The 10,508-nt window shown below is 56.9% G+C and overlaps 1 protein-coding gene across 1 annotated transcript; it reads left to right on the top strand.

Moving 5' to 3' along the window:
- The first annotated feature begins 1,121 nt into the window (after positions 1-1,121).
- On the top strand, positions 1,122-8,890 carry COMMD7 (COMM domain containing 7). The gene is made up of 9 exons (XM_068911927.1): positions 1,122-1,303; positions 4,490-4,543; positions 4,642-4,744; positions 6,395-6,451; positions 6,529-6,566; positions 7,177-7,267; positions 7,414-7,463; positions 7,936-7,984; positions 8,506-8,890. The coding sequence occupies exons 1-9, from the start codon at positions 1,163-1,165 to the stop codon at positions 8,580-8,582; spliced, it is 660 nt and encodes a 219-aa protein (XP_068768028.1). The 5' UTR covers positions 1,122-1,162; the 3' UTR covers positions 8,583-8,890.
- Positions 8,891-10,508: the final 1,618 nt, after the last annotated feature.

Genomic DNA, 10,508 nt, shown 5'->3' with positions numbered 1-10,508 from the left:
GCGGGGCACATGGGGCACGCAGGACACGAGGCACACGCAAGGCACACATGGGGCATATGCAAAGCACGCGTGGCATACATGGGGCACACGTGGGGCACACACAGGACATGAGGCACGCGTGGCATAATGCGGGGCACATACAGGGCACACGTGGGGCACACGCAGGAAACTGCACAGGCAAGGCACATGTGGCATACATGCAGCACACACGGGGCACACGCAAGGCACATGCAGGACACGTGTGGCACATGGGGCACGTGTGGCATACACGGAGCACACGGGGGGCACACGCAGGACACACGTGGGGCACACGCAGAACACACATGGGGCACATGCAAGGCACGTGTGGCATACACGGAGCACACGCAGGGCACACGAGGCACACGCAAGGCACACGGGGCACACGCAAGGCATGCATCGCACATGCAGAGCACACGCAGGACACACGGGGCACATGCAGGACACACAAGGCACATGTGAGGCACACGCAGGACACACGGGGCACACGGGGCATACGCGGAGCACACGTGGGGCACATGCAAGGCACGCGTGGCACATGTGGAGCACACGTGGGGCACCCGTAGGACACATGAGGCACTCGCAGGACACGCGTGGCACACGCGGAGCACACGTGGGGCACACGGGGCACCCGCAGGACACAGGTGGCACCCGCAGGACACGCGTGGCACACGTGGGGCACACGCGGGGCACACGGGGCACCCACAGGACACGCGTGGCACTCGCAGGACACGCGTGGCACACGCGGAGCACACGTGGGGCACACGGGGCACCCGCAGGACACGCGTGGCACACGCAGAGCACACGTGGGGCACACGGGGCACCCGCGGGACACACGGGGCACCCGCAGGACACGCGGAGCACACGTGGGGCACACGAGGCACCCGCAGGACACGCGTGGCACCCGCAGAGCACACGTGGGGCACACGGGGCACCCGCAGGACACAGGTGGCACCCGCAGGACACGCGGAGCACACGTGGGGCACACGCAGGGCAGAGGCCGGAGGCGGCCGGCGGGGCCGGGGCTGCGGAGGGGGGACGGGGCGCCCGGCGCGTGGCGCGTGGCAGGCCCGGCGGGGGCAGCCCGGGGGCGGCGGGGTGCCCCGGCCCGGCGGCGGCGGCGGCGCGGAAAGTGCGGCTGCCAATGCTCAGGCTGCGGCGGGCGGCAGCGGCGGGGCGGGCCGAGCGGGGGCGGGCGGCCATGGGGCTGCTCAACTTCACCGGCGAGCCGGTGCCAGAGGCGGTGAGCGGCGACATGCACAACCTGAACCAGCTCAGCGCCGAGGTGCGGGGCCGCGGCGCGCCGGGGGCCGGCCGGGCGGGCGGGCGGGCGGCGGAGGGGCCTGGAGGGGGCCCGGCGCGGGCTCCGCCATGCTGCGGCCTCTAGGCCCGGCCCTGCCGCCACCGGGGCCGCCCTGCGCCGCAGGCGGTGCGGGATCCGGGGCGGACAACGGCCTGGCACAGCCCTGGCACCGGTGACGGCGGTGCCCAGCACTCCGGCACAACCCCGGCACCGTGACGGCGGTGCCCCACCCCCCCGACACAACCCCGGCACCGGTGATGGCAGTACCCCACACCTCGGCACAACCCCGGCACTGGTGACGGCGGTGCCCCACACCCCGACACAGCCCTGGCACTGGTGACGGTGGTGCCCAGCACCTCGGCACAACCCCGGCACCGTGACGGCGGTGCCCCACCCCCCCGACACAACCCCAGCACCGGTGACGGCGGTACCCCACACCTCGGCACAACCCCGGCACCGTGACGGCGGTGCCCCACCCCCCCAACACAACCCCGGCACCGTGACGGCGGTGCCCAGCACCCCGACACAACCCCAGCACTGGTGACGGCGGTGCCCAGCACTCCGGCACAGCCCTGGCACTGGTGACGGCGGTGCCCCACACCCCGACACAACCCCAGCACCGGTGACGGCGGTGCCCCACACCCCGGCACAACCCCGGCACCGGTGACGGCGGTGCCCAGCACCCCGACACAACCCCGGCACCGGTGACGGCAGTGCCCAGCACCCCGGCACAACCCCAGCACCGGTGACGGCGGTGCCCAGCACCCCGACACAACCCCAGCACTGGTGACGGCAGTGCCCAGCACTCCGGCACAACCCCAGCACCGGTGACGGCGGTGCCCAGCACCCCGACACAACCCCAGCACTGGTGACGGCGGTGCCCAGCACTCCGGCACAACCCCAGCACCGGTGACGGCGGTACCCCGCACCCCGGCACAACCCCGGCACCGTGACGGCGGTGCCCAGCACCCCGACACAACCCCAGCACTGGTGACGGCGGTGCCCAGCACTCCGGCACAGCCCTGGCACTGGTGACGGCGGTGCCCCACACCCCGACACAACCCCAGCACCGGTGACGGCGGTGCCCCACACCCCGGCACAACCCCGGCACCGGTGACGGCGGTGCCCAGCACCCCGACACAACCCCGGCACCGGTGACGGCAGTGCCCAGCACCCCGGCACAACCCCAGCACCGGTGACGGCGGTGCCCAGCACCCCGACACAACCCCAGCACTGGTGACGGCAGTGCCCAGCACTCCGGCACAACCCCAGCACCGGTGACGGCGGTGCCCAGCACCCCGACACAACCCCAGCACTGGTGACGGCGGTGCCCAGCACTCCGGCACAACCCCAGCACCGGTGACGGCGGTACCCCGCACCCCGGCACAACCCCGGCACCGTGACGGCGGTGCCCAGCACCCCGACACAACCCCAGCACTGGTGACGGCGGTGCCCAGCACTCCGGCACAGCCCTGGCACTGGTGACGGCGGTGCCCCACACCCCGACACAACCCCAGCACCGGTGACGGCGGTGCCCCACACCCCGGCACAACCCCGGCACCGGTGACGGCGGTGCCCAGCACCCCGACACAACCCCGGCACCGGTGACGGCAGTGCCCAGCACCCCGGCACAACCCCAGCACCGGTGACGGCGGTGCCCAGCACCCCGACACAACCCCAGCACTGGTGACGGCAGTGCCCAGCACTCCGGCACAACCCCAGCACCGGTGACGGCGGTGCCCAGCACCCCGACACAACCCCAGCACTGGTGACGGCGGTGCCCAGCACTCCGGCACAACCCCAGCACCGGTGACGGCGGTACCCCGCACCCCGGCACAACCCCGGCACCGGTGACGGCGGTGCCCCACCCCCCCGACACAACCCCGGCACCGGTGATGGCGGTGCCCCACCCCCCCGACACAACCCCAGCACCGGTGACGGCGGTGCCCAGCACCCCGACACAACCCCGGCCCCGTGACGGCGGTACCCCACACCCCGACACAACCCCGGCACCGGTGACGGCGGTGCCCCACACCCCGACACAACCCCAGCACCGGTGACGGCGGTGCCCAGCACCCCGGCACAACCCCAGCACCGGTGACGGCAGTGCCCTGCAGCCCGGCACAGCCCCGGCACCGGTGACGGCGGTGCCCCGCAGCCCGGCTGGCCCCGCCGCTGGGGACTCCCTGAGGTCTCAGCCTGCACCGGCAGCAAACAGCGCTTTCTCTGGTTCTCATGTCTGCTTCACGCTATGTGCCGCGTGCTCGCTCGCCGCCCGCGCACGGATCCAGGCCCTGCGATACGCCGCCGCCCGCCACCTCGCGCAGCACGGCGAGCCCCCCCATGCTGCGGGAGCTGCCTTCTGGGGGCTACGGGCGCTCAGCAAGGTGTCGGGGGGGGTGGACAGGCTTGTGTCGCTCCCCGCTGCAGCGAGAGGCTCCCATCGCACGCCGCTTCCTCTCTGTGCGGCGTTTGGGCTGCAACTGCCATGCAGCGGCGAGGTGAAGGAGCCTCCTCTCTGTCCCGAGGTCAGGCCGCACGTGCCCTCCCGTAGCCGCCGCGCCGCCGCGTGCCACCTCACCTTACAGGCTGAGTCAGCTCACGCTGCAGTTAGTGGAAGACCTGCAGATTTTTCACCTGAGCTCGCTTGGACCGCGGGTTACATCAAACCCATGTTCACCAAACCCCTGGGTACGTCAAACCCTGGTGTCACCTTTGTCACAGAGCGCGGATACAGCCGTCTGCAATCCGATGAGCTGATGCAAGTCTAACTGCAAGCGCAGGATGGGAATCATGTGCAGCATCGCCTCGGTAGCCACGCGGTCACGGCCAGCAGTCGTAGTCGTGCCAGCAGCTGCAGGGAGGCGGTGGTGCTCCAGCTCTCCACCTCGGAAACCCAAAGGCAGTAACCAGGCCTTGAACCAGTTCTTTTCCCATTCTCAATTTAGTCGGGTTACTCCGTGGGGGTGGACAAACACAAAAGTAGATGTTCCCATCATCTCCCATTAGGCAGGTTTGGGGACTAGATAGGACAGACTAGCAGCTTCCATTAGCTGCATCAAGGTGCGATACCACTGCCATTTTGTGGTGGCGATGGGGCCTGGCAGGGTGCTGAGAAACGTACCCTGCTGATGCCCAGCTCCATAACACTGTCCTGTTTGTTCACAGCAATTCTCAGCGCTGACCGAAGTGATCTTCCGCTTTCTAACAGAGCCCAAGGAGGTAAGGCCCGTGCAGGACGCCCAGAAGCGCTCCACTGCCGCTTTCTGGCGAGACATGTGCAGAGATAAGATTGTGTGCCTGTTTTTTCTCTTGATCAGGTGGAAAGGTTTCTGACCCAGCTCTCAGACTTTGCCACCATGAATAAACTCAGCTTAGGCCCTCTGAAAAACATCGTCAAAAGTATTCTTCTGGTACCTAACGGTAAGCAATACGTGTGCATATACTAGCCAGTGGCCAAACTACTGTGTCCATTCCTGCATGCTGCTAAAGTCCATTCATCTTCAGAACTGTGGTGCATTTGATTTGCACAATAAGTGCTAATGGTAGCTAATGATGACTGAGGAGTCAAGCATCAACAATGAATTGTCAACAATTCCAAAATCACCCTCCCGTTGAAGTATCCCTGTTACTGAGTCAGGCTTTGTCCTCTTTACACCCTGCACACAGGTTTCGTTTCACAGGTTTAACTAAACTCACTTAAACATCTATTTATTAAATGCATGCACAACACCGTGTCACAGTAACAGAGCTTGGTTTAACTCATACCTGTAAATCCACATGTTTTGTTACACCAGTTCAAACTTATATCGGCACTAAATATTTGTAGGAACTACCGTCTAAGTGACCCGGTACGGTAATTCCCACAAGGACAAAGTGCTGCTTGAGACAGAGGAGACAGTATTCACACCTCTCCAGAGCCGGCTGGAAACCGGCGTAGTTCCAGGTCACATAAACGAGACATCTGTCCTTGAAGTCTTGTTTTAGAAAAACACTTACGTGTCCAGCAATTTCTCATTCATAAGTAGTGAGGGAGGGGGGAATTCCCTTTGAACACCCCCATCTGACTCTAGCGCTGTATAAGATTACTCTGATGTTACGGCTGCCGTTTGACAGGATAACGTGCCAACCGCCTCCGCTGCGAGTTCATCCCATTGATCCTTCCTGTTATTAATAGTCGTCTTACTAGTATCCTTCAGGCCCGGGTTTCCTGTAGCTCTCCTCACAGCTGTGAAGCCATGCATGACTTTTTTCAGCACTTGGTTTACACTTTCATCCTACCACTTTGGGCCATTTCTTCTGTCCTGGAGAAGCTCTGAATAATTTCCTTTCCTACAACTGTCTTGTAGGCATTTAACCTGGAATCGGCTTTTCCCCCCTTCCTGTTCCTGGAGTAGGTACGTTTAGCCTGGTCTCGCCGTCCCTGTTTATGTGCATGCGCTGCAGTCCTTCTGCAACTGCTGGCTAGCTCTGGGACGCCACAGACATATCAGAACACATTGCAGCAGATAACTTTGCCTACGTGCTGCACAGCTACAAAGCCACGCGGGGCCGGCAGGCTCCCTGAATTTATGAGGTTCCTGCTCTTGCCTTGGAGAACAGGATCCTTGTAAACGTCCATGTGCTGCCTGCGCCCCAGAACAAAGGAGGCAGGCGCAGCGGGAGAAAGTGTTATGGGCACATGTTCACACCCATAATCCAAAACACAGCAGGTAGGTCAAATTAGTAGCCTGCCAGCCTTGACAGTTTTCCTTTAACAAGCAAAGCTTCTATAGGAGAAGGAGCAGTAACTTCAAAACAAGGCTGCTGCTGCTGTTACCATGGATACCTGCACTGAACTCGCTCGCTCTCAGGCGCTTAAACAGGGGACTGACTTTTAAAGCACTGGGCATCTGCAAGGATACCAGCAGATGCAACCGTATTTCCCGTTTCAGTGAGTTGTGGTTTGTTTCAAAACACAGTCCATGAACAAAGTCTTTCTGTTGCAGGGTCTCCATCTCTACGTTTATTTGACTCAGTAAAGACTGTTGACTTGGTAAAAACTGATTTTTCTTCTTTGCATTGTTTATTTAGGTGCCCTGAAGAGGAATCTGTCTTCTGAACAAGTCAGAGCAGATTTTATCGCTTTAGGTAGGTCACCTGACTTTCACAAAATAAAAGCTAATTAATAGTTACCATTTAGTAATCTCATGCGTTTTCTCCCACAGGACTCAGTGAAGAGAAAGCAAGTTATTTTGCAGAACAGGTATTAATATTTTTTGTTTGTTTCTAAATTAACAACAACGTAACAGGCTTGGAATGGGAACGTGCAAAACCCCGTTGAGATACTGAGATGTACCAGCACTTTGGGCAGTTGCTTCAAAACCAGCTCAGAATCCTGAACTGAAGATCTTCGGATAACTGATAAGAAACACTCGCTCTAATGACACTTGTTGTTCAGAGCGGCCTGTACCTCACAGGTTTACTGACTCCTGCAGTTCTGCGTAGCTTTCATCTGATTGTTTTCCTCCTTCACCCGCTGAGAGCCCAGTGCTTACGCAGTTCCATGAACACATGACTTTTTGCACAGATATTGTTACATTGAACCAGTGGTTTAAAAAATAATAATAATAATTACCCCCCACCCCCCACCCAAAACACAGTTTCCAGAAGTGACAAGGCACACGGAGCTCCTAGCAGGACTCCAAACGTCTTTGAAGGCCCTCCTGTCTGCATTAGTTTGTCCCTTTACACACATCCACTTTGCACTTCTACCACGATTCTGACTCGTTTCAGGGTTATGCTGAAATTACAAGTAGCGTCAATAGGGGAGGTCTTGGCCAAACTGATTGTTCACATGTCTTGTGCTCTTGCAGTGGAAGCTGAATTCCCCCACGCTAACACGCCTGGCTGTTGGTCAGACGCTGATGATTAACCAGCTGATAGATATGGAGTGGAAGTTTGGAGGTAATGGAGCTAAAACATAAACTGATTGGGGTGGGAAGCCTGCAGCATGCAGAGACTGAAACCCAACAGCAGCTCTCAGCCAAAGAATTTTTTATTTCACAGTTTAGGTAACAGATTATCTCCCCTCTCTTCTTTCTGACTCACAGTGACTGCTGGGAGCAGTGAACTGGAAAAAGTGGGAAGTATCTTCTTGCAGGTAAATCACCTACATCAGAAAGTTCAGGTTATAGTGCGGTTAAGGCACAATCTAAGACCAGAAGAAAGCTGGATTTCATAGGAACAGGCCCTACAACAGCGCATGTTCTCCTGTCTTCTCAATGCAAGTGCCAGCAGAAAGCAGGCACGCAGCTGTTTGTTTCTCTTCTGAAGACATCGTGTATCACAGAAGCGCAACCCGCTCTGAAAAGCTGTTCAAAAAGCTCAGTCTAGCAAAGGTCACGCTATCTCGGGGCGGGGGGATGTGATCATTTATAAGGAGCTCCAGACATCCTCCCAATGCCTAGGGAATCTATTCCTACAGTGACATGTCCTGAAAAGCCTGTCAGTCAAAGAAGCCTGTGTCTTACAGCAGTTTACACGCTCTAAAACTCACCGCAGAATGTCTTTTCATGATGCTTGGAATATAGGACCATCTTAATTAAAATATCTCTGCTTTTTCTCCCCCCAAGTTGAAGCTGGTGATCAAAAAAGGGAGCCAAATGGAAAATGTATACATGGGTAAGTTAACTGTTCTAGAAGAGCAGCAAATATTTAAATAGGTGAAAGCTGAGTTGCACCTCTGAGAGACTGTGGGCATTAACGGAGACAGAGGAGCTTTGGAAGCAGCCCCAGCAGGGGTCACTGTGAGAGCATCGCTGGGCAGATGCTGACGGCTGTTCCAGCCCTGGCCTCTCCCTGCTGCAGTCGCTCTGGGAAATATTTAGGAACATTAATTTTTGGACAGTCTTTGCATCTTTGCATAAGTAAATACAGAACCGTCAAAAGCAGTCAGGAAGTAGCAGGGCAGAAGAAGAAAGTAAACAAGAAGAAAATTGCAGAGTGTCAGTTCATGTTATGAAAATCCTAGCCTGGAATCCCCATGCAATCCAGCTAGAGTAAAGAAACAGCTGCCAAGAGTCAAAATATCTAATCCTGCCTAGCTTAGGTGAATGTGAGTTGTTCTGCAATAGCACCAGAATGGCTTTTCCAGTATTGGAAGCATAACCTGAACTCTAAGATTTTATGCCTCTATTTTCTAGAGTTAACTTTGCCGCAGTTCTACAGTTTTTTGCATGAGATGGAACGGGTCAAAACCAGTCTGGAAAGCTTCAGTTGAAACTGCATGGGCCTGAACAGACATCTCTCCAGGATGTTTAATTTCTCCTTGTGGGCCTGCAGATCTGCGCTTTCCCAGCTGACTTACAACTTGATAAGAGAAGACAGTACCGTGTAGCAAGCACTGGTGTGAAGACCCAGAAGGACCCATCAGTCCTTTAGTACCTGAAACTTCTGCAAGTGTTTTGAAGCAGCTACAAGAACAAGTCCATTCACCTCTTTTTTATACTGTTATAAGAAATTGTTGTCAGAGATATATGGATGCTTGTATTGAAATAGCAAAGAAATAAACCCATTCATGTCCTCCTCCGTTTGTATCAGAATCTGGTATTTCTGAGAAAGAGAAGCACAGAAGCAAAGTTTCATTTTCAAACTTGGAAGAGTTAAGCAAATAGGACAGAGAAGTGAGGAGAGCTCCTAACCTGATGAATCACTTAATGTTCACTTCCAAGCCTCTCGCTTCTCTTGTACTGAGAAATGGACTGATTAGATGCGTCCCAATCATGCCGCATTATGGAAAAGTATCTAAGCGGTAGATGATTTTAAATCTTAACCAACCAAGCATCTGCCTCCACACAGAGGGGAAAAAACATCTCAGGGGGTGACTAGACAAACCTAGTTTTGTGTATGCTGGGGTCTAGTGAGCATCTCTTTAATCTGCAGTTTGTATGAAATAACGCAGTTAGATGCAGCGCATTTCCTTGTGGACATATGTCCAAACGCCATGAAGCACCATTAGCTTGACTATTCAGTTGTCTAATGGCAGGATGAGCCCTTCACTGGGAAGCAGAGGGGTGCCCCTGAGCTGACCGCAGGCACAGTGAGAAGAAGATGCCATGTTCACTGAGGCTCCTCTTATGTCTGAGCTGTCCAATTGTCCAAGGTTATAGATCCTAATACCTTTTGGCCGCCCAAGTTCAGTATAACCTCTCCCCACAGCACTGGTCCAAGTGATGTTCCCTCTTAGAGCACGTGCTTTCCACCTCTGGGATTTCCTGAGGAGCTGGTACGTCCCTGATGAAGTCAGCAGTCACAGTAGACAGGAACGAACTGTAACACTGTGATAGGTACCAGTAAGACGCTCTCGGGTGGTTTCCAGCCTGCATCTGAAGTAATTCACTGACTGTGGCATGCCACAAGTCGGTTATGAAACAACAAGCACCACAGCTCCCTTTGTGTGGATTTGCTCCCAGTTAAAGCCACGCACGGTAAGATAGTTTCTATGCCAAGAGAGTTGCAAAGCTCCCTGCAACCCACTGCTTTAAGCGCAGACTTTCAGCTTACAAAAAACTTATTTCTTTGCCTATTTCTGCACTGCATGCAGTTCTGCACGAGTAACCAGAACCAGTAACAAGTATAGGCTGTGCCACGTGTTTGGAAAACAGCACGGGGAGTCCTGCTGGCAAACCCCTGGACAATATTTGCATATTTGTTTTCTCACGTATCAGTCCATTCACAAGCAATTCAAGCTTGGTCACGTGACTATGGTAAATTAAAAGCAAACAAAAAAAAAATCCGTTGAAATAATGTCCTGCAAAATATTCCCTCTCCTTTCGGGTGGCAGCAAAAGCTATTTCGGGGAAGAAGAAAGGGTCTGAAGGGCTGCCTTCTCTAGACAAAAGGAATGTCTTGGCTTTACGTTTTCTGCTGCCTGTTCCTATTATTTCTCCCAGGCCTCCCGGTGCCAGGGCAGCATCGCTCAACCGCCTGCAGTTGCGGCGGGAGGTGGGCCACGGCGCTGCTCTAACAGATGCCGCTCTCGGCTGCGGGTCAGGAACGCCGACGGCCGCAGCCCTCGCGGCCGGCCGCCCCCCGCGGGCTCCCTCCCTGCCGGCAGGGCGGCCCCCGGCGAGCGCCGCGCTGAGAAACCAAAGGAGACAGGGGCGCGCGGCCTGCGCGGCTCCGCGGCCGGGCGGGAAGGGGCCGC

The sequence above is a fragment of the Struthio camelus genome, chromosome 18, assembly GCF_040807025.1.
Source record: "Struthio camelus isolate bStrCam1 chromosome 18, bStrCam1.hap1, whole genome shotgun sequence".
Classification (NCBI taxonomy): Eukaryota; Metazoa; Chordata; class Aves; order Struthioniformes; family Struthionidae; genus Struthio; species Struthio camelus.
Note: the sequence above shows the minus strand (reverse complement) of the source record. Positions and strands in the feature narration are given on the sequence as shown.

What these genes read in the sequence shown, in the direction of transcription:
- COMMD7 (XM_068911927.1), top strand. Translation starts at nt 1,163, where the DNA reads ATGCTCAGGCTGCGGCGGGCGGCAGCGGCGGGGCGGGCCGAGCGGGGG. An exon ending in TGAACCAGCTCAGCGCCGAG is followed by an intron (nt 1,304 to 4,489) that starts GTGCGGGGCCGC and finishes GTTTGTTCACAG; the next exon opens with CAATTCTCAGCGCTGACCGA. An exon ending in TATTCTTCTGGTACCTAACG is followed by an intron (nt 4,745 to 6,394) that starts GTAAGCAATACG and finishes TTGTTTATTTAG; the next exon opens with GTGCCCTGAAGAGGAATCTG.